Source organism: Thermothelomyces thermophilus, chromosome 1 (genome assembly GCF_000226095.1).
Source record: "Thermothelomyces thermophilus ATCC 42464 chromosome 1, complete sequence".
NCBI classification, from domain to species: Eukaryota; Fungi; Ascomycota; class Sordariomycetes; order Sordariales; family Chaetomiaceae; genus Thermothelomyces; species Thermothelomyces thermophilus.
In genome coordinates, this window is record NC_016472.1 from 8,832,678 (window position 1) to 8,854,338 (window position 21,661).

Sequence of the window (21,661 nt, forward strand, 5' to 3'; positions counted from 1 at the left end):
GATATGCCGCGTCCGCGTCCGCGTCTGCTTCTGCTTCTGTTGCTGCAGGGTCCGCAACGGCGGGGGTTGTTGGAGGGGATTCGACGAGATGGCTGAACATGCCGCCGCCGTCTTTGCGGGTTGGTCCGGCGGCGACAGGGGCGGGGCGGCTGCGGATATGGCGACGGTGAAGCAGTCTTCCATCGCGGCTCTGGGTCGTTGAGTGAGAACCGAGAGATAATATGGTCATTTGCAGGGTGCATCTTGTGGGAAACAGGTTGTATTAGATACCCAGGTAGTTTAGAAGAACTCGTCTGTGCAGATGATTTTGACTACATATAAGGAGAGCGCATCGATATCGGGCGCACAAGGTCTGGCGGAGGCCCTCGTCGCTCGCGTTATAGTATGTAGACAGATCGTCCTGGTCTTCACAGACCAGTCCACCCCATCTTCCGTATCGAAGCCGGGAACCCTTCTCAGGGCCCATTGAACAAGTAACCACGAGGACTCGGGAACAGTTTTTTTTTTTTTTTTTTTAAAAAAAAAAAAAAGGCCGTAGCGGACTCGGAGTGGCGCTCCTCACCTTACGAAGTGGGAATCGCAATACCTTTAACTGTAAGTGGGAAAATAAAAGAGAAAGAAAAGAAAGAAAGGGCTTGGGTGAAAGGAAGTGACATAAGCGGCTGGTCTATGCACATATTGACATCGTATACTTGGCCCTTGGTTGACTTCTTCGTGGCCGTTTTGGCGGCCTTAACTATATCTAGGACGGCCGGGTTGTTGTGCGTCTAGCGGGCCCCATTATTCTGGATGTCGCAAAACCGTAACGGCCCCGGACAAGGGGTGGGTGTGTGTGTTACCACATGTGTTAGGTGTGTAGGGGGCCGTCGCACGGAGACCAACAAACCTTGGTAACAAAGTCACTTTAAAATGTTTGCCAAAAAAAGGCCATTGGACAGGGTAGGATGTCGTGCTCTTCGTTATTCGTATGGAAGCGGGATCTCATGGGACTCATTCGTTCAGTCAACCTCAACCACGCGCCTCATCTCGACACACTCTCTCCCCGCCTGGCCGTTCTCATACAACAACACCACTTCCCGGCAGCAAATGCCCCAGCCCCATGCCACTGTAGTTTTAGACCTGTTGGTTTTTTGTTCTGTTTCCGCTTCCTTCCTTACCTGACTCACAGAACGCCTCCCCCCTTCCCCATACATGGCATTGTGGAAAGGCGCTCATCCCGCCCACCAGACATGACAAGAGTTGGGAAAAAGAAATGTTTACCGTTGTATGCCGAATGATGACCTGCTCTCTCCATCTATGCCAGTCACCTCCACACACCCCATAACGCCGGTATATTTGACACTCGACAATAAAGAGAGGCATCGCGACAAGATTAGCCTTAAGGGGAACCCAAGGGGATATAAAGCAGGGGACGTAAGGCAGCAAGCGCTTCCTCATGCATGCAAAAACATAAAGAATAGAAGAGAAAAAGAGAAAGAAACAGAGAGTGCTCGCCGGCTCCACGGCGATACACTTAAGAGAGGCAGACGGGACGCTGAGTGGAACTTGTTCTTTTCGAGAATCAATCGAGGAAAAAAAAAAAATTCATGGCTAAGCATCAGCTCGAACGTTGCTTCGACTGCGCGCCGAACCCAGTGTCTTTTGGCGGGACGGGAGGGACCGTAGCCGGTTCAACGAAGGCATTCTGGCCAGTCAGTTGCGGTTTGACCTGCTCTGGCTGCGCTCGGGACCGCGGCCCTGCGAGTTGTTGCTGCTGGCAACGGCATCAAAGTCGTAGTTCTTTAGCGTCTGCTCGTACTTGGGACTGCGCAGGAACTTGGGAACAGAGTCCTATTTGTGCGTTAGCCGGGTCAAGCAAACGATGGAACATTGGTATAAAGCCGGAAGAAAAAGGGGGGGGAAAGAAAGAGGAGAGAGAGAGAGAGAGAGAGAGAGAAAGAGAAAGTCAAGGAGGAGGGAAAAAGACGTACACTAGCCATCAGCTTGAAGACGGCGTTTTGCGCGTCCTCAAACAGGGCCGTCACCTCGTGGAGCGTGTCGATCATGGCGACGTCCTGCCCCACAGCCTTCGTCATACGGGTGGCCAGGTTGTTCCGCAACTGGTGGTCGATGTTCAGCTCGCAGGGCGAGCCGGGGGCCAGGAAGGCATTGTAGATGCCGTAGGCCTGCGCCATGATTTCCTTGATGCCATCCAGGGACGCCGCGTTGTTGGGGTTCTTTTGCGCGACCCGGATCGCCTGCCGGCACTGCCGGACGAACTCGTCGACATCGAGGTAGAAGGACAGGTTCTCCTCGCAGTGGGTCTCGCGGAGGTTTTCGCGGAACAGCAGCCGCAGGGCGGGGTCGTTAAGGATCTTGTCGAGGCGCTGCGTGTTGGAATCGCGGGCGATCCCGCCGCCTCGCGAGGATGACAAGCCCTCGCTCTCCGAGGCGCGGCCCCTGGTCGAGGTACCGTTGGCGAGATCCCGGCCCTTCGCGGTGACTTGGTAGATGGCATGCTTGGTGGGCTGGAACAGGGTCGAGGCAGGGTGCTGCATCATGTAGGCTCGGTCTTGCTGCACCGCTTCCATGAGCTCGTACTTGACAAACAGCGAGGCGATCTCATACGTCTCCCGCTTGTCAACCGTCGTCGAGCAGTCGAGGAGCCAATCCGAGGCGGCCTTGCCCGTGAAGGTGTCCTTGTACGTCTTGCCGTTGATTTTGCGCTCCGCCGCCATCTTGACGCCGGTGAGACCGTCCCTGTAATCACTCAGGGAATCCGAGTCGGCCGAGCTCACCGAGGACTTGATGTTGAAACCATTGGTGCCGATGAACCTCCGGAAGATAACCTCGATGGTGCCACGGTCCGTAAGCAGCTTGTCTGTCTGCCCGTCGCGCTCGAGCGTCACCAGCTGCGGCAAGGATGAGCCAACGAGTTCCGCAACCTGCTTCTGTTGGATGCCGTTCCGCGAGCAGAAGCGGTCCAGGATGCAGATGCCCTTGGGAGTTAGCTGCCAGACCACGCCCTTCATCGCGTAGACTTGCTGGTATCTCCCGTCTGCCGACTCGATAAACCTCGCCTCCAGGAACCGCTGGCAGATGGAGCGGGCCATGTCCTTGGCCATCGAGAAGGTCGTGGTCGTCGTGGTTGTCACGATCCTGGAGGGGTCCTTGGGATCGGGCATCCGGTTCGACTGGGAGAATTTGAGGGAGCCTAGGTTGTTGATGGCATCTTCGGAAAGGAAGGTGTGCTCCACCTTGGTCAGACGCACACGGTGTGCCGAGAGCGGCAAGAGGCTGACGATCAAGGTCGCGAAGAGATCTTTGAAGTCCTGAGTGAACGCAGCTCCGAGTCAGCGGGCAAAAAGAACTCCTTCCCCCGTCCCCCCTCCCCTTTTCTCCTTCTCCTGGACCATCACGGCGCATCCGAGGGCGCCGGCACGGGCAAAGACCCCGGGGTTTGCGAGAGCACTTACTTTGGTGTACGGACGGTCATCGTCCGTCATGCGGAGCAGCCGCGACGATGTTTGATGCATCTTGCTGTCGAATCGAGGAAGATGGGTGGGCTCGGGGAGCGAGGGGTCCGTCTCGCTATAGGGTTGCGAGGGAGGGTCGCCGAGGACGAGGGTCGGGCTCGGCTGCTTGCCGTCCAGGCCGGCGTAGTTAGACGTCGGACGGGCGCTGCGAGGACCCTTCTCCGGGCTGGATTGACCGCTGCCGAGCGAATCGGGGCCGGTCGAGATGCGACTTAGAGACTGGCGCGGCCGGACACGGGGCTCGGTGATGCCGGCGATTGTCCGGTCGAAGAAGGCAAGAAGCCCACCGGACCGCTGCGAGCTAATAGACGGATGGCTCGAGTGATGTGGCCGATGAGCGTTGGTGGCACCGGCGGCGGAGGATGCTTCGGCGCGGGGAGCAGCAGAAACGGCAGCGGTTGCGGGAACAGAAGATGACGGGCTCGACGGAGATCGGTTTCGGGAGGAGGCGGCGGCGATACGGTCGCGGACAGGAGTCAGATTTGCTGCTGCTATATCAGGTGATGGCGACGAGCGAGACGACTTGGACGCCGCGGCCATCTAACACCGGCGCATGAGTTCTACGCGGGGGGAGGGGGGGGGTGCGTTTGGGGCGGAATAATATGTAGACGGGAGGGGGCTTGTGTGCGCGGGCGGCGGTGCCGGGACTGGGCAGCTTTCGGTTCAAATAAAAGAGGGACGCCGGCAAAGGGCGAGCAAAAAACGTGGAGCGGGCCGGGTGCGGCTTTGGAAAGAGGCAATCATTTGGAACTGCACTCCAGGAAGAAGCAGGGGCCTGCCGTGGTGTGTAGGAGCAGGGGTGGGGTAAGAGCGCCTTGGCGGTACAGGTACAGATACAGGTAACTGTATCTGTACCTCTGCAATCTGACAACAATGGGCAGCAGGTGGTGGGGACGGTCCACTACCGCTTGCCGTCTTGCCACGGACAAATTGCACTTCTCCGAGACCTCTTGCTAACAGGGCCCCAGTCGGATCCGCAAACGCTTTGGCGGGGGAAAAGACGGGGATCAAAAAAAAAAAAAAAAAAAAAAAAAAAGAACAAAAAGTCGCGAGTGCACTGAGCATCTGAGATTCTGAAAGCCTAACCTCTAGAGAAAAGGGCGGCGAACACGTGCTGCGTAGTCAACCAGGAGAAAAGAGACCTAGTGGCACACTGGTCACCTATCTCTCTCGACGCAAAGAGGGTTCCCTGCTCCTCCACTTTCAGACCGCCGCGACATTCACGAGGATTGGAACCCCTCCGCATTTGATGGCGCAAGTGGTGGTTCCACCAGTAGGTTACAATGTCCCGCGTCTCCGTCTGGTTGTTTTGGCTCTCTCTCAAAGAGGAAGTCACAATTCATGAAAAAAGAAAAATTCTGACAGAAGAGCACCAGAAGGGGCTCCATCAAGGTCGCATATTCGCCCAGTCCGACCGACACAGGCAGGGATGACTGGTTGGCCTTTTTGCACGTGGCGGTCAGCGTTTTTATTAGGCAGCCTGTATTGCCCAGAATAGGCTTCACGTACTCAAATGCAGGTTTCTCCCGGAGTTAAGGTCAGAAAAAGCATACAGATTGCATCCGTACATCGATGCATCTATCAGCAAATAGGCGCACATGGCGGGAGCGGACAAATAACTAAGCATTTTGCAAGCCTTGCCCAAGGCAGCCCGTGAAAGCCCTGGGTTAAAAAGCATACCATTGGGCCAACGCCATGTGGAGGTAAGACAAAATTGAAACGGTGCAGCAGAGAGCGCCAAAAGTCGAATTAAAAAGGCGTGGGACAATGATCAGCAAAGTATACAATGAGGTACGCTAGTGTATGATGTCCCCCCCGCCAACACCACGCGGCGGCAGCCACCTCGTGGTCTTCGGATCCAGCCGGTAGTGTAGTGTAGTGTATTCGTGCACATCAATGATTACAGGGCTTTTGCGACAGGGGACGAGGGGGAATGGGCGGTGGGAGGGCTGCCGGGGCGCGAGCGATGTGCCGAGACGGCGGCGTGAGGCGTCCTAACGACACACAAGAAAAGGAAAGGCGGTCAAAGGCAGGGGGTGGGGGGGAGTGTAGCGCTCGTGATGTGGTTCTACTGTGTAGCCATGTGGTGGAGACAGCTTGATTGGCAACGGAGGACTGCTTGGGAGATTTTATGCGGGTGCGCGGGCGGGTGTCGGCATTAACAGCATACTATGTAGGTACTGGGCTGGGTCCTCGCGACGCACGCCAGTGACGACACCGCGACTAGGAGAAAGGGAAACCAACAGCAGACGGCGGGATCTGCGCGTGGCTCCAGGGATCTCAACCACGAGGACTCGCCGGTTTCGAGCGGGGGCCCCTGCAGCCACGCTCCCCCTTCACAACAAGCCGTTCGCGCGCATACCTGCCAGGTCGTGTCTGAGAAATGATTGAAGTGGGGCCCTTGGCATCCAAATCTTTTCTAACAAAAGCCCTCTTTATGTGGATTGCTCCGCCCGCCGGGCCCCACACACGCTGCTGGGTCACGGCTCATATGTAAGTGTACTGTGTAGTGTAGAGTCATGGCACACTAAATTCTGGAGCCCGCTTGACTCTTCTCGGTTACGAGGGTGGAGGTTTGTTCGTCGCCTCTTCACGCTTTTACCCACCGCCTCCTCCTCACCGCCTGCCCCGTGACAAGGCACTCGCCAGCGTCTTGCTTGACCGCGTTAAGCGTAGGGAGCGTGAGCGGTGGTATGTATGTACAACGCAAATCGAGTGCCTGCCGGTTTCCGCTATAGATACACGCCGACTAATTAAGAACACGAGCGAGGAACTGGCGCTTTAAAAAAAAGTTTCTACATCCTGACCCTGCAGGGCTGTAGGCAACCACATATAGTCCGATGATCGGATCCAGTCATGGTATCAGAGCTGGTCAGAGTCAAACTTGGTACACTACCACGCAGTTAGTGATCCACCTGCCGGGTTGGTGGAGATATGATAGCAGAAATAGCGTGATTTGTCTCGTGACCTGCCCGTAACATCGAGCGGGGAAGACGAGACAAAGCGAATAGTGTAGGAGAAGTCCCTTCTTTTTCCGTAGCTATATGTATGTGTGCACTTGGTAGTACGTAGCGTCTAGTACGACACTACATGGTAGTGTAAGAAGTAAACCGTGGCCGAGACTTCGCCATTTTTCTTGCAAAGTCGCGATTAGAACTCGGCAATTCCATCTCTTGGTGGCGGCACCTGCGATGAGGGAAAGTACGGAGTCGCCATCCTACCATCGCACCCGGCCAGACTTCCTACTTGCGGGCTTGAGTCGGGATCATCAAATAGGAAACGCCGTGACTAGGGGAGTGCACGCAATGGCTCCGTACTGTATGCACAAACAAGTGACATATGCACCCTAGATGGGCTCGAAACAGCATTCGGGAAAGAGAGTAACGCCACAGGAGCCCAACGATGCGCTTGGGCGAAGGAAAAACGCTCTCCCATACCCCAGCTCCCCGAGCTAGTATAGGAAAAAGGCAAGACGCTTCGAGCGCGCTCCTGAATCGCTCGAGATTTGGCACTGCATTATGTTTTTGACTTGCCATGACGGTGCCTGTCCAGACGCGCAGTACTTGGTCTAGGTAGTGTATATGTACTGTAATCCGTACATACATCCAGAGGAGATGAACCTACCTATCCACTTGGTAGGTGTCTATATAATAGGTATTATCTAGTGTGTGTACTGCCATACTCCGTACACCACGCCATTTCCCGTAGTTAATCCTGATAAGTAATCAGTTAAGGCGAATATCTCTCGGCCCATCCGCCGAAAACAGAAGTGGCTGGGGCTGAAAGCCGACGCCGGTGCAGAGCCCCGCTACATACCCTAGTTGTACTGTACATACGGATTACATAGCATACTAACTAGGGTACTAGTGTATGGTAGTGTAGTGTAGTGTAGGCCACCTCATCGGCCGACATCCGAAAAAAAAAATTATTCCCGACAAATCCCGCCGTCGCCGTGGGGTGGCCAGCTTCGGACGAGATGGCCCATAATTTTTCGGAGCCCGGCGAGTTTTCCTCAACGTTTCGGGGGTCAAGGTGACAAACCAGACCGTGCCATCCATTACCAACCCCAGCAGTCGCGAAAGCATCTACGGCATATACACGTATTGCATACGAGTAAGGCGTATAGTTGGTAGATGTATGTACTCCGTACTATTGCCTACTTGTTGAGGATGCCTCGGGCTCTCTACGTAATAGTCGTATTTCCTGGCGAATGTCAGGGCTTCCCCGTCTTCCTTCGTCTTGACAGCGCATCCTTTCTTTCCTTCTTTCTTTTTTTTCTTTCTCTTATTTTCCGGGCCATATAACTTGATACATACACGCCTTTGCGCGAGCAGGGCGGCTGGGTCTGGCATTTCTACACTACATAGTACTATGTAGCCGCATTCCCAACGGAATCAGGGTCCGGACCGGCCGGCGAATGGTTAGTTCCTTGCGGCGGGTCCGGGGTCCTCGTCGCTGACAAAGCGTCATAAGATAGATAACCACAACTTCTTGGGCTGAGGGCTGAGATCTGAGAGCCGTCTTCCAACACGGGTTCCCATGTATGTATGTACGTAGCGCAACTATCCGTAATTATAACCTACAATTGCTCCGGCGTTTCCAGGCCGTTTGTGGACAGGCTAACGGCCCCCAAGTGGAAGGGAGAGCCCACGCGCGGAAAAGGAAGCCCAAGTCGCCAATCAACATTGGTAGACTTTAGTGTAGGTTGTTGGTTGTCTATTCGCTAGTAGTACTGCACTCCATACCAAACCGAGTCTCGCTCTTTGCACATATTGACCACCCCTCAATTCCCTCTTCTTTTTCCCCTCTTCGTTCTCTCTCTCTGTTCTTCTTTTATTTTCTTTTCTCCCCCTTGATTTCTCTCCAGTTCCCAATTTTCCTTCTTTTATTATTCGCTTGCATCCCCCTCTGAAATCGAGCATTGCTGGCTGTCATTTTGCAGAAACCGTCGTGGACGAAGCAACAGGCCACCTAGCAGGGGTTGGGGGTGAATGTACTGGTACTTGGCTCGGCTTGGAGTGCAGGATGGCCCGCCACGTGAGCCAAGAAGCATGGTTCCAGGCGGAAGAAAGGAAGAAGGGCGCTGGTGGGGTGGGCTGGGCCACGTGGTGAGCACACCGTATCAACCGCTTCGGGTGGTTGCACAAACCAACGCCCAGCCAGGCCTGGCCAGGAGAGGGCGGGGGAAGGAAGGTGCGCACGAATTGCACTACGCACCAGGGAAGAGGAGGGGGGGGGGGGGGGGGAGATGGAATGCTGCAAGTGCGCTAATATGTAGTGTTGACCACTGTATGTACTATACCTCTAGAGTAGTGTAGTAGCGTACCGTGACTGTTTCGCCTCCAATTACCAATTAGGCGTATTGCATTGCATAAACGGGACCGGGAACAAAACCTCCCTGGATGAAACGGCGCTTGCTTCGCTCCGACTCCCAGGAATGGCCGGCCTCCCAATCAAGTCCAGGAGGAGGGAGCGCGACCGCGTTCTCGAGCAGAGAGCCAAGACTGACCGCCCGCTGATTGTTACGGGACATTGAAGGAATGTGGTTCGGCAAAGCCCGGCTGGGGTGTGCCTGACTGCGCAACAGCTCGTCTTCGGTTTCATCGGCGAAGCGAGTCTCACAAAAGACGTTTTCCCAACATGCCAAGTGCGGGAACCGCGTAGCAGCCTCCCACGCGGCACGTTGGAAAACGCCACATGGCAAGACGGCCCCTGCCCGCATCCTTCACCGTGTTAGTAATTTCCCGACTCGAACGGATTACACAGTGTCGTACAGCAGCGGAGGTGGTGTACACTAAACAGTAGACTAAACCGTACAAAGTCGTCCTTCCAGCCTTGCTCAGTCTCGTTGCTGCATTCCATCAACGGCACTCGCCCAGCCCAGTGCAGCCCCGGACGCCAACCAACCAACCACTGGCGAAATAGCAATGTGTTGCAGGTCGCAAACATACGGAGTACCGAGTGCGAGGAATACTGTGCGGTGTACGGTACCCCGAAGATGGAGTTGCGGATCGCCTGAAGCGAGCGGGCGTTGCGCACGCCAACAGAATCCGGGGCGGTAAAGCAGCACCGCGCTGATGGGACGGCTTCATTTTGAGACCCCCCCAAAAGCTTCGTAGCGCTTGTAAAGAGGTGTCCCGTTTCTCTTTCCTGATCCTCCTTTTTACCCCTTCGCTGATCTTTTGCCTCTCAACGTGCCTCTCAACGTAGGGAACGTCGGAGTAATGCCAGCTATTATTACTCCCTATCTTCTTATCTCTTGCTCTTTTCTTTTCTTTTTTCTTTTTTTCTTTTTTTGGCCCGCCTCATGTGTAGTGTACTACATATGTAAAAACATAAATAACAAAGCGTGGCTTCTTCACCGTCATCGTCATACCCTCCTTAGCATTTAGAGTAAATACATGGTGGTAGGATAATTAATGACCGTGCATGCAGTCAGCATGCATCATGCTAGCCCAGGGTGCGGCTGGCCACTCATGAGCTCAAGCTCTCGACCTTCCTCTCCGCGCGATCCGAGTGGCCTTCTAGAAGGTCGTTAAAATCACACTACCTACATTAAGTCAGGGACTAGTGTTGTATGTACAGTACTTCGTTCACTCAGCTGATCTGTATACAAACGACAACCTACTTCGCCCGCCCCTCGGCCAACGCTTCTGGAAGCATCATCAGCTGTTCCATTGAGTCATCCATGTACGCGATCCTGACCCAAAGGAAGAAGTCGGCATTTGAGGACTCGCCACCGAGCACCGGGCTTCAGGGCTCCGGAGCTAACCCTCCGGGCCGGAACTCTCCCCCCTCCCTTCTTTTGTTCCACCCAAGGGTCCAACGGCCTCCGTCAAAGGGAAAATGAGTCCGGTAGTTGAGTCTGTGCAGTTATCCAGGTTCGGGCTGGGGCGGGGGGGGAAGGAGAGGAGGAAGGTCTTCCTCCAATGCCGCGCAACCGCGATGCCCTTGATCTCTCACGCGCCGCTCACCCAGACGAATTTGCCACGTGCTTACGAATGGTTAGTCCAGTAGTGTAGTGTACATATACATGATGCTGGCGAAGGATTCGGGCGAATCCTTTCGATCTTCGGTGCGAGGTATGGACATTGGAGTGGGGGAAGCTGTGAAGGAAAAGACAGGATATTTGTTGTCACTGGCTGCAGGTACATGCCACTCGTTTTTCGTTGTGCACTCACTTGGGAAACGCCTTGGATCGAGGAGAAAAAAGGGCAGTGAAAAGAAGGAGGGTGAGAAAGGGATGATAACGTGAGGAGGAGCGTTGGTGATGGATGTGTAGAAATGACGGGCCACTACAGGAGGTCCCGCTTGTGCTTGCTCTTGCCTTTTCGCAAGTCTGATATCTGATATTTGATCTGATATTTGGTCTGATGAGGATGGGTCTGGGGTTTGGCCAAAGTAAAGCATGATGGCCTATTACCGGCAGGGTTTTGCTGTGGTCTATCCAACTGGAAAACTGGGAGGAGTAATTCGCTAGCAGTCTTGGAGAGTGGTAGAACAAGAACAAAGCGAAACGGCCCCCTCCGCAGTTCATGTGCGTCGTCGAGTTCCCCAAGCTCCGAGTCGCCTTCGCAAAGGCACCGCTCTAAAGAGCCCTCTAGGCCATCTGGTTGTCTCAAGCCCCCCCCCCCCCCCCGGGGCTTTTTTTTTTTGTTTGTTTGTTTGCTTGGTTGCTTGCTTGTTTGTTTGAGAAGCAGCTGGATAAGCCGAAGTAAACCTTGTCGAAGGAAATGATGGAGGAATCCGGAGCGAATCGCTCGGCGGGACAGAGCAAGAGGCAAGGTCTTGACTCTTACTTCACTCGAATGTCCACATTATCCACTCCGTCTCCTTCTCTTGTTTACCATTGTTAAGGGACAGTTCCGCTTCCGGCTTGTTCTCCGTAGTGATTTTCTGGTCCCGTGGCTGTTGCCCGTCGCCCTTGTTCTAATTGACGTCCATTGACTCTCTAGCTGCAAAGTTCGCCAGGCCAGGCACAATCCATAGTGGCCCACGATCGAACAGCACACAAGTAGTATCCTTGAGCGGTGACCTGGAGTTACCCCATTCTCGAATATCCTGCGTTGAATGACGGATCAAGCGTGAGGACTCTTTTGGACCACCCTCCGCTCTGCGCGCCCGCCTGCAAGCCTCGAACTTTGTCGCAAATGAGGATGAAGCAGAGGAATCGTACGAGAAAGACGATGCAGGAAGAGAAGAAAAATCATGTCTAACGCGAAGAACTGTTCATGGCCGATAGGCCGGGCGGCATCGATAGAAAGGACGCGGAGGAAGCTGCTGGAAATCGTCGGCAGTAAACCCGGGGTGGAAACACCAAGCTGGTTGCTCTTTCCTTCCCTTTCTCTCCTTCTTGTTTCTTTCTTGTGGCCATAGCACCCTATTGAAAGCGCAGCCGCTGGGCAGTCATTCATTCAAGACTCGGGTTTCGTAGGTTTCGCAACGAGGTCACTTGCTCACATGTGGAAGAATGTTGCAACTACTTGAGATTCACGGTCATCGCCAAACTGTTGAAGGCACAACCAATAATATCATTGCTGCAAACTTACGGCTTCTTGATACGAGTTGAAACCAAATGGAATCTGGCCAACCTAACATTGCGGCGGTGGGAAGGAGCCGGCCATTCGTTGGTTGGCTTGCCAGTTGGTTTCACCTCTTTGCGGCTCGGTTGCATCGAGAGTCTCGCCGCCGTTCGTGCGAGCCGTGTACATAATTACGTCCGTACATTACCACACCACCCCCGACCCAATCAACAAAGCGATGATGCACACCTCGAATTTCCTTTGCTCCTTTCTTCCGGCAACCCTCGAAAACCCGTCACGGCTTGCTACTCTAATCCACACTTGCCTTTCTTCTCTTCCTCCGCCACTACCTACCCATTACAAACAAGGACAAGGGAAAAAAAAACAAGAAATCGGTATAAACAAAATGAATTAAACATGCCCGGATCAGTTTCCTCCGCCGACCTAGACCGTAGCAGTGATCTGAACCCCGAGCCCCGCCCCCACCGGGGCCGTCGCCTACCGGGCTATTCAAGCGGAGACGTCCGACAGCGCCCAGGCCCGCCCGGACCAACGGAGCCGCAACCCCACCAGCGCCGTCCTCGGCCCCGGTCCCGGTCCCGTTCCAAACCCGGACCCGGACCCCGGCCCGGGCCCGAATCAGACCGCCGCCACCGGACCCGCGCCCCTTCCTCGCCGTCGTCAACCTGCTCCTGTTCGACAAGCTCCTCCTGCTCGACGCGCCGCAGCAACCCCGACCTCGCCGCTCGCCCCGCCGCCCGCACCAGCAGCGACGGCGAGGACGGGGCCGAGGGCGCCCAGCGAGCCCTGGTTCCCCGCCCGAGACGGCTGCGGCGGCGGTCCTCCGACTCCAGCGCCGCCGACAGCGGGCCGGACGAGTACACGGTGTATCCGGACGGGCGGATCAGCGACGAGCGCGATCGCCCACCCTATCGTCGCAGCCGTCATCCTCGTCCTCGTTCTCCTCCTCGTCCTCGTTCTCCTCCTCGTCCTCGTTCTCCTCCTCGTCCTCGTTCTCCTCCTCGTCCTCGTTCTCCTCCTCGTCCTCGTCCTCGTCGGGCTTGGCGGCGCGGCGCTCGGGGAGAGCCGTATGACGACTGGGATGATCCGGACCCGTATTGGGGCCGGGATCGATATCGCGGGGACGGGAAAGGGGACGTGGAGTGGGAAAAGAAAAAACGGCGCTCTAGGGAGGAGGGCAAGGGGCTTCTGATCGCCGCACTGGTGTTTTTGGCGGGTCTCATTCTGTGCAGCGATTAGCCGCAAGGGGCGTACGGAGTAGGACAGATAAGGTCGGCGGGAATCAGATGGGGGGAGAGAAAGTATGACGATGACGGTTCGGTTGGAGCATTTTAACGCTGGTTTTGAAAAGGTACATACAATACATTCTGGACTTAGGCTGGGTCGGAATTATAGAGGCGCCCGACGGTCGGTATTTGCAACCCTGTAACTACCTAGTTTTCCTGCTAGCAGAGTCTAGCGCAGCGCTCGACGAACCCTGGTCTCTTCATGGTTTTCTACCTCGTCTGCTTCACCGTTGGTGTTCTTTTTTTTTCTTTTTCGTTTCCTTTGGTTTGGATATCTTGGATCAACTCTGCCAGGCTAATCAGATCCCAATGCATGAATGCCCTGTTGATGTAGTTTTCGCCAACCTACCTACCCTCCCTCCCTTTTCCCTCCCCCCAACGCCCGAAACGCCCAGCTAATGCACCGAATAATACAATCTAACTGGAACATAAGAGACTCGCGCGCGCACACACACACACACACACACACACACACAGAGAGAGACAAACACAGACACACACACACATAACGGGGGCCGCCCTGCCTCCTAGATCGAGCTGGGCGCGGCATCCTTACGCCACCCCTTAGCCCGCATATTGGCCTCGATGCTCTTCCAGATGGTCTCGACCACCTCGCGGTCGCGCCAGCGGCTCGTCTCGGCGCCGGGCTGGCCCGGATCGCGCCACTTCTCGACGGAGCAGGCGAGGACGCGGTGGCCAAAGGCGCGCACCGACTCGGGCGGCTCCTCGCCGCGCCAGCCCAGATAGACGCCCAGGACGTGCTTGAACAGCTCCGACGGGTTGCTCCACCGGTAGTTCTTGAACTGCCACGTCTGGCCGGTCGTGAACACGGCCACCACCCGGTTCCAGTACTCGGGCTTGAACTGCTCCGGGCCCTCCACCAGGATGAAGCGCATCGGCCGCGACGGGTCGATGTCCTTGACGAGCCGCGAGACGTGCAGCATCGTCGACGTCGAGCTGTGGTCCGGCGGCGTGTACCGGCCGCCCTCGAGGAACGATTTGGCGTTGGACATGCGCAGGAGCGCCGAGGCCGAGGGGGAGAGGAGGATGATGGGGTCGGGCCGGCGCGCCGGCTTCTGGTTGAGCGCGAGGGTCGCGCTGGCGCCGACGCCGGCCGAGGGCGCCGCGCCGGGCTTGCGAGTCACGAAGGGCGCGGCAAGCTTTCGGACGTGGGAAAAGTCCTAGGAGGTAAGATTCACAGTTGGGTTAGTAAAATCATTCTCGCTGCTTTCCGGAAAGGGGGAAAATCCTCCCCCCCTTTTTTTTGGCGGGGCCGACTCACAGTTGGCTTGATTCCTCTGAGAGCGGTGTTCCTGTCGCCCATGCGCCGCTCGCCGCTGTAGATCTGCGCCAAGCGAGGATCCAGCGTGCCTCGCCCCGCGCGCCCCGACGCGGCCGGGGCGGTCTTGGAGGCAGCACCGGTTGCCGCGGTGCCCGCCCCCGCCGCGCCGTCCTTGTCCCCGGGCAGGGGCCTGATGAACTCGCTCTCCTCTTGGGCGCCCTCCAGGTAGGTGAACAGCACGAGACGCTCGACAAAGGCGAACATGTGCACGGTTGCGCCGCCCGTCATCTCCTCGTTCAGCTTGGTCGCCACGGCATTGTACTCGGGGATGGCAAAGTCGCGATTCAGCCAGGCAAAGTAGATGGAGCGCACATCGACCGCCTTGCCCTCGGTCGACGTGAATCGCGTCGGCGCATCGATGGGCACGGCAACGCGCGCGGGATCGGTGAAAACGAGATGGGTGGCTCGGGAGAGCGGCGCCTCTTCGGACGAGTCGGGCGACGTCGTGGGGATGATCTTGCCGCCCGATGCAATCGAATGCCGCAGCAGCAGCAGCGGGTCTTCAATTGGCGCCATCTTGCGGCTTGGTTGCGGCTTGGTTGCGGCTCGCAGGACCCGCGCTTCTCTGGCAAGGGCTCACTTTCGATGGGCGAGCAATGAAACAATGGGCGCGGCAAGGGATGGGTGAGTGTGAGAATGTTGCCAACGAAGCTTCTTCTTTGGCCGAGGTCGCGTTTTGTTGCCGCGACTAGGCTGCAGCCCAGAGCTTGTGCAATTGCGATTGAAAGAAGGAACTCCACTTTTTTTCGAGTTTGAATGGCCTGGCTGGAACCAGTTATTGTGGTGGACGAGGTGAAGCTCGGACCAAGGACTAGTTCGTGGACCCCTTTTGTTGACAAAGCCCCTGAACAGCAACGGACAAGGCGTCTTCTCTTTCCATCCGCTTCCCCCAAACCCGAATGCTCCTGCACGAAGCGCTTCTGTTCCGTAAAGTTGCAGGCTTCTAATATGTGGGCAAGTGTCGGAGAAGTCGATTGTCCAACAAGCTAGAAGCAAGGATGTCGTGGAGTGGGTAAGAGATGATCTGCGAGGGGTTCGAACCATCATATACTGGAACTGGAGAGAAGTGCCTGTGGTGCGAAACATTGACAGGGCGTTAAACCTGTTGAGAGGGCCAGGTATAGTGACCTGAAAGCGATGTGCGTTACGAAAAGCGACCCCGGCTTGCTGGATGACGCTCCCACCAGCAGCCCGTGTGGCCAGAGCGTGCGGTAACATACGCGCTCAGCTTAAAAAAAATCAACTATCAAATTACCAGTCGCCGTCGACCTGAATGCGGCAAGGCCTCAAAGCCGTCCGTCTGAAATGTCACATTCATGCGTCAAACTGTCATCAAAGCCACATAAGATGGCAGAGTGGTATCATCCAAGCCCAAGCTGGTATAGTGCGTGCCCTGAGCGCCACGAACTGCAGACTCACACCACGCTCCTTTCACGTCACGGAGCCCGACTTCGTTAGTTCCGGACACTGGGCAGCGTTGTCCAGTTTAGAGAGCCGCAATCCTCCCGCGAAGCCGAGCTGATGGTCGGCATGTCGTGATGAAGCACTCCGTGACTTCGCCTCGTCTTGTGCTGAAAATGCTGAAATGATGCAAACCTCAACACCCGCGCGGCGAGTGTATCGGTGATCTGACACTGGATGTCTCCAGACATAATTGAACTGAGCGCTGAGCGTGTTCGCCAATCACATAACGATTGCGAACCCGATACCTCTCTTCATGAGTCAACAAGCATCGTGTCGTCACCATCGAATGCTGGTTTAGGCGGTTCGATCGGGACACCTCTGCCTCGCCCGGCAAGCAGTTCCCTCCTAATTTCGGGGGCAATCTTGTCATGACCATGGTTCAGGAGGAGGTCCAGCAAGGCTTCTCGCTGGTCTTCAGTGACTGTACAGAGCGGGGTCAATACTAAGCACACCCGTGGACGCACGGCAATGGCACTCACTATCATTGCGATACCGCTGTGCGAACGCAAGCATGCATTGGTGGAAGATCACGGGCAAGGTCTTGGGAGCCGAATCTCCTCCGGGGCTGGCGGTTGAGGCGTACCGGAGGAAATGGAAAACCAGCGCGTCCACACATTGCCACGCTGTACAGCATTGTTAGTTACACTGGAGCACGAACAGCATCAGAGGAGTTCGGCATCAAGACTTACGCAGGGCATATTTCTTCTCCAAGAGAACTTTGAGCATGTAGTTGGTCGCGCTGACACATTCGGATTGCTGTGAGGCCTGCTCTGCAGCAATATCGCACAGTGTCTTGATGGCGGCTGCCGAATGAAGGACCGGGATTGAGACGCGGGCTAGTACAGCCGAAACGATTTGGGCCTCACGTAATGTGCAGGTGCCTTGCGAGCAACAGTCAGCTGATACGCTCTTGTGAGCCGAGAGCTAAGATGCCTCACCAGATGCAGCCAGAGGAAACAGGAATCCTAAGTACCCAAGGAGTCAGCGACGACGCACACACCATCGTTTGGCCAGAGGGCAGACCAACCCTTAAAAAAGCCTGCAGGCTTGTAAAGAGCCTTCTTCAGGCAGTTGAACAGGTGGACATTGAGCTTCTTATGCTCGTAAATATCCTCCCGGACACGCTCCAGGATTACCATCTCCATAAACCGCTGGACGACTACGGGCTTGGCCGAGACGAAGATCCTAGTCGCAGCATAGCAGGCATTGGGAGTCCTGGAGATCCCCGGGTCAGTTCCATCGATTCTGGTGATGCTGTAACCGCACACACATACCAGAGATCCGGGCGCGTAATCTGAAGTATGTCTTCCCAGTGGGGGATTTGTGGCAGGATCTTGAAGGGCTTCGGCAAGGGCCCGGACTTGTACCGAGCAAGAATAAGCCCGATCCTGGCCCTTTGTTAGCGTTCCCGATCCCCAACGAAACGACCAGTCGACTCCATCCCAGACGTACTTGGTGAAGACCTCGACCACCTTGGGTGGCATCTCATAGTCCTCCTCAACCGGGTTCTGGTCCTGTTGCTGCCCACCCTGCTGCGCCTCCTTCTCGGCAATCTTAGCGAGAATTAGATCCGCAAGATTCGTTCCCGTACCCTGCTCTTGCGCGCCGTCGCCCGGTTTTCCGTCCCAGCCGTGAGTGAGGAGGGGGTCGTCGTTCATTGTCGGCGCGACAAACCGGTTGAATGTGTCGAGATCGGCCGCGTCCACTTCGATTTCTTCCACTTCCTCCTCCTCGTCACCCCAGGCCTCCTCGTTGGTGAACTCCTCGTCTTCCCGGTCGCTGGTCCCCTCAAAGCGGGATGGGTCGAAATCAAAAGCGGATGGCTTGGATGCGCCCTTGTCATTTGAGCCTGATTGACGCTCCTCCTCGTCGATGAGATCTCGGCTCATCTCCAGAATTTTTCGGGAGGCTTTGGCATCGACATAAGGCTGCTCCTCGGCATGCTTCCTATCCGCCCGCTTCGACGGTCTCCCCTCTCTGTTCTTGAGAATCCCGGTCGCGAGGAGGTCATCTTCGAGGGGATTGTGCCGCCTCTTGTTGGAGAGCGACGAAGTCGGTGCTTTCGGCATCTTGCAGGGCGTGCGGTTCGTCGTCGGTTTGTCGTCGGTTTGCTTTACTTGCGCTCTCGCGACTGCAGCAGACCGCTCTTGGGCCTCGACTTGCTGGGTATTTTTTCGTGCACCTTCACAGAAAAAGTTCCCGCAGTGGGGTACCATTGCGGTCTTGGCTGCAGTACGGAGTACACTGCTGATTGGTTCAACCAAGCCGATCAGCGGAAATACAATCCACCGGTATGCTTATCGGTCAAAAAAGACTCCCTATCGATAACAGCTTTTGGCCCCGCGCTGCCCCGCGCCGAAGCACTCTTGGTCACGAATTTTGCGGCAGGCTGCAGGCGTGAAAGCGAATGGAAGGTCTGGCAACTGTACGGCTCCCTTTCACGGTGTCTATTGACTTTGATCCACCATGCCGACAGAATTAGAGGAGGTAAATCTCACCCTTACGCCAGGGCGTGGGATCGGAAAACGTGACTGACATCATGCCCGCAGCTCGTGGGGTTCATTGCCCACCCGAACCCTAGTATTCGCAAAGTTGCGGCCGAGAACCTCGTGCCGTACTCGACTGAGCAACCTTCCATATTCAAGAGAGACGAGTTGCTGCCTGTGAAACACCTCAAGTTCCTGATCAGAGACCATCCAGTGAGCCAGGTGCCGTTACTCTGTAGATGTTGCAGCTGCTGAGCGCGTCGTGCAGGAAATTGCAGAGCATGCCATCACCATTCTGATCAACTTGACATCCGACCGGACCGTTCTCGAATATGTAGCGACCGACGAGAGATTTCTCGGCATCCTCCTTGGCAATCTGGTTGTATGTATGTTGGCCATCGCACGGCCAAGCTCAGCTGCTTCCGTCGTGAGTGGGACTGACAGAGGATGTTGTCCCTCTTCGTAGGATCCATCAGAGGCCAATGCGAACCTTCTTGCCATGCTACTTGCCAACATGGCAAAGTGGGATGGCTTGAAAGACATTGTGAACCGAAAACAAGATCCGCCCAAGGCCCTGCAGTCCCACGAGCTAGTGTTCAACCAGCTACTCGACCTCTTCGTGAAAGGTGCCGACGGCACGTATAACAAACAGGCCGACTTCGACTACCTGGCCTACGTCTTCGCCGACCTTTCAAAGCATCCCGAGATACGGCAATTCTTCCTCACCAAGCAGGAGTACGATGACGTCGTTCCCATCAACAAGATCAAAGTGTTCACGGAGCACAAATCGGATATCAGGAGGAAAGGGGTGGCGAGCATCATCAAAAACACAGCCTTTGACGTGCCGGCGCACCCTGCGTTCCTAGACGAGGACCAGATCAACATTATGCCCTATATCTTGCTGCCGATAACTGGCAACGAGGAGTATGATGAGGAGGAAACGATGGGGATGTTGCCGGATCTGCAACTTCTACCGCCCGACAAGCAGCGAGACCCAGACCACAACATCATCCAGACACACGTCGAAACATTGACCCTCCTGACAACGACCAGGGAAGGGAGGGATTATATGCGAAGGATTAACGTCTACCCGATCATCCGAGAGACACATCTCCGTGTTGACGACGAGGGGGTCCGCGAGGCGTGCGAACGGTTAGTTCAGGTGCTGATGCGGGACGAAGCGGAGCCGGGAGCGGAAGGAGCAGACGAGGAGGACGACGATGAAAGAGTGGTTGAAGTGTGATTCTCTCCCGGAGAACAAAATTTCCAATGGAAACCGCAGATACGATACCACCACACCGCCAAGCAGACACGTCCTCAAACCCTTGTCGTCTACTAGTAGGGACAGCCGAGTCAAATGGCCGCGCGCTCTCAATCCCACCTGTTGGCACAAGGATAAAGAGCTACCCAGAGCTACTCAGAGCTACCACACCGCAACGTCGGCTGAGGCAAGGATACACAGGCATGGGACCAGGTGCAAGAAGCGGATCGTTGCCACGACCGCACCTCGCCGTCTTGGATGACACGGAAAGGTACGAGAATTCGACGTTCCAAGGTCCGACAAGCGAAATACATAGCCCATATGGAGGTTTTGCTGTCGATATCAGCACTGCGAAACTCAATATGGCGAGACAGTGGCGTCTGCATTCACTCCCCTTATTCCCTTCTTGGGCGTCAGCCTTTGCTTGACGTCGAACAGGCAAATCCGACTTCCTGTCGGAGAAAGTCTTGCTATCCGTTTGACCATTTCTCCTTCTGCTATAGCATCAGTTGTCTAGGTGTTCCTCGGATCTAGCGTTTGATCTATTATTCCTGCCCGTTTCTCCCCTCGGGCAAATCGTCTGATTCTCCTCCTCAAACCCTAGCATCTACCCCTACTTAACTCTTGTCCTCCCCCTTCCTTCCGTTTCCTCGGTCGGTTTAATTGCCGCAATCCTCCTGCTTATGGTTAGTCTATCAGGTTTAGAGTGTTCCCTTCTAACAAAAGCGCGAGCAACGTGCACCTGCGCCACAGCGTTGGCCTCTGAATGCATCACACTGTCGGTTACGAAGACTTGCGGCGATGGCCAGTTTGATTTGCTGCGGCTGTTCTTCCACTAAAAACAAGTAAAATTGTTTTGAACCCGGACGTCTATTACCGCCATTTGCGGCAAGAAAGTTTGACACCTGCCGAGGGTGAAAAAAATGCCTGCCGTTCTCGGGGCTTGCGGCCTAATTAGACCTTGCCAAGTACGCGCCAAGCTGCAAACGCTGCTACGCGCGGAGGATTCCGTTTGCTTAGGGGCAGTGTTACTTTCCGCTTCTGGACTGTTCTTGATGAGCGATTGGCTCGCGGCTGTTTCCGGCGCTGTCTCCGCTTCATTTCATCCTGCCGAAACACGCCCCGGCCAAATTATCTGCAGTGTGCAGCCGCCCAAGGCGATTCCCGGGTCTTGTGAACGATCAATAGCGTCAAAAAAGACCATCCCGTATCCGTATATACACTAGCACCGGGAACTGGTCCGCGGTAGCGCACGAGCCATAGTTAGAGCCTGGGACCTTGGGATCCCTTTCCGGAAACTCGCTCGCCAAAACGTCCACGAAACGTTCGCAGACGCCAAGATCAATCAATGCAGGTGCGGAGAATGCCCAGCGCAGCGATGGCGCTAAGTGTAGTGCATTCTGTAGTCACTACACGTAGTGTATGGAGTAGAGCTAGCTACCTACCTTACTACCCGCTGCGTGGGTGGTGTAGTGTGCACGTAATCCGTATATACATACACATGGGGTGGCGTGGCAATCGGCACTCGACCTATCAACAACAGCGACTAGGCCATGACAGGAGCGAGAGCAGACAAGAGACGGAGCTGAAAGCGAGCGCATGTGCTTGTCTGATGACGGAACTCGATCGAGATACCAACAAGAAGAGAGCGATCGGATCACCACCAATAAATACACATTTCATTCAGAACCGTCTCTCACGGGTATATACATATACAAGAAGGGCAACCAACCGCCTAACCAACCGAGCAATCAATCTCCCTCC

At 55.5% G+C, this 21,661-nt stretch overlaps 5 protein-coding genes across 5 annotated transcripts; 1 reads left to right on the plus strand and 4 right to left on the minus strand.

Moving 5' to 3' along the window:
• Positions 1 to 1,678: 1,678 nt before the first annotated feature.
• Positions 1,679 to 3,376, minus strand: MYCTH_2298929 (uncharacterized protein). Its single transcript, XM_003660469.1, has 2 exons — positions 1,971 to 3,376; positions 1,679 to 1,830 (listed from the first exon to the last, which is right to left on the minus strand). The coding sequence occupies exons 1-2, from the start codon at positions 3,162 to 3,164 to the stop codon at positions 1,693 to 1,695; spliced, it is 1,332 nt and encodes a 443-aa protein (XP_003660517.1). The 5' UTR covers positions 3,165 to 3,376; the 3' UTR covers positions 1,679 to 1,692.
• A 9,167-nt stretch (positions 3,377 to 12,543) lies between these two features.
• On the minus strand, positions 12,544 to 13,424 carry MYCTH_2107928 (uncharacterized protein; the record flags this gene model as incomplete). The annotated part of the gene is made up of 3 exons (XM_003660470.1): positions 12,544 to 12,885; positions 12,966 to 13,134; positions 13,414 to 13,424. 3 exons carry the CDS (start codon positions 13,422 to 13,424, stop codon positions 12,544 to 12,546), a joined length of 522 nt encoding a protein of 173 aa, XP_003660518.1.
• A 194-nt stretch (positions 13,425 to 13,618) lies between these two features.
• On the minus strand, positions 13,619 to 15,507 carry MYCTH_2298931 (uncharacterized protein). The gene is made up of 2 exons (XM_003660471.1): positions 14,627 to 15,507; positions 13,619 to 14,525 (listed from the first exon to the last, which is right to left on the minus strand). Exons 1-2 carry the CDS (start codon positions 15,200 to 15,202, stop codon positions 13,872 to 13,874), a joined length of 1,230 nt encoding a protein of 409 aa, XP_003660519.1. The 5' UTR covers positions 15,203 to 15,507; the 3' UTR covers positions 13,619 to 13,871.
• Positions 15,508 to 16,152: 645 nt separating this feature from the next.
• On the minus strand, positions 16,153 to 18,327 carry MYCTH_2298934 (uncharacterized protein). Its single transcript, XM_003660472.1, has 7 exons — positions 17,603 to 18,327; positions 17,425 to 17,538; positions 17,178 to 17,365; positions 17,089 to 17,115; positions 16,840 to 17,031; positions 16,630 to 16,773; positions 16,153 to 16,571 (listed from the first exon to the last, which is right to left on the minus strand). The coding sequence occupies exons 1-7, from the start codon at positions 18,217 to 18,219 to the stop codon at positions 16,402 to 16,404; spliced, it is 1,452 nt and encodes a 483-aa protein (XP_003660520.1). The 5' UTR covers positions 18,220 to 18,327; the 3' UTR covers positions 16,153 to 16,401.
• A 186-nt stretch (positions 18,328 to 18,513) lies between these two features.
• Positions 18,514 to 20,017, plus strand: MYCTH_2298937 (uncharacterized protein). The gene is made up of 4 exons (XM_003660473.1): positions 18,514 to 18,637; positions 18,700 to 18,849; positions 18,905 to 19,018; positions 19,103 to 20,017. Exons 1-4 carry the CDS (start codon positions 18,617 to 18,619, stop codon positions 19,877 to 19,879), a joined length of 1,062 nt encoding a protein of 353 aa, XP_003660521.1. The 5' UTR covers positions 18,514 to 18,616; the 3' UTR covers positions 19,880 to 20,017.
• The last annotated feature ends 1,644 nt before the right edge of the window (positions 20,018 to 21,661 follow it).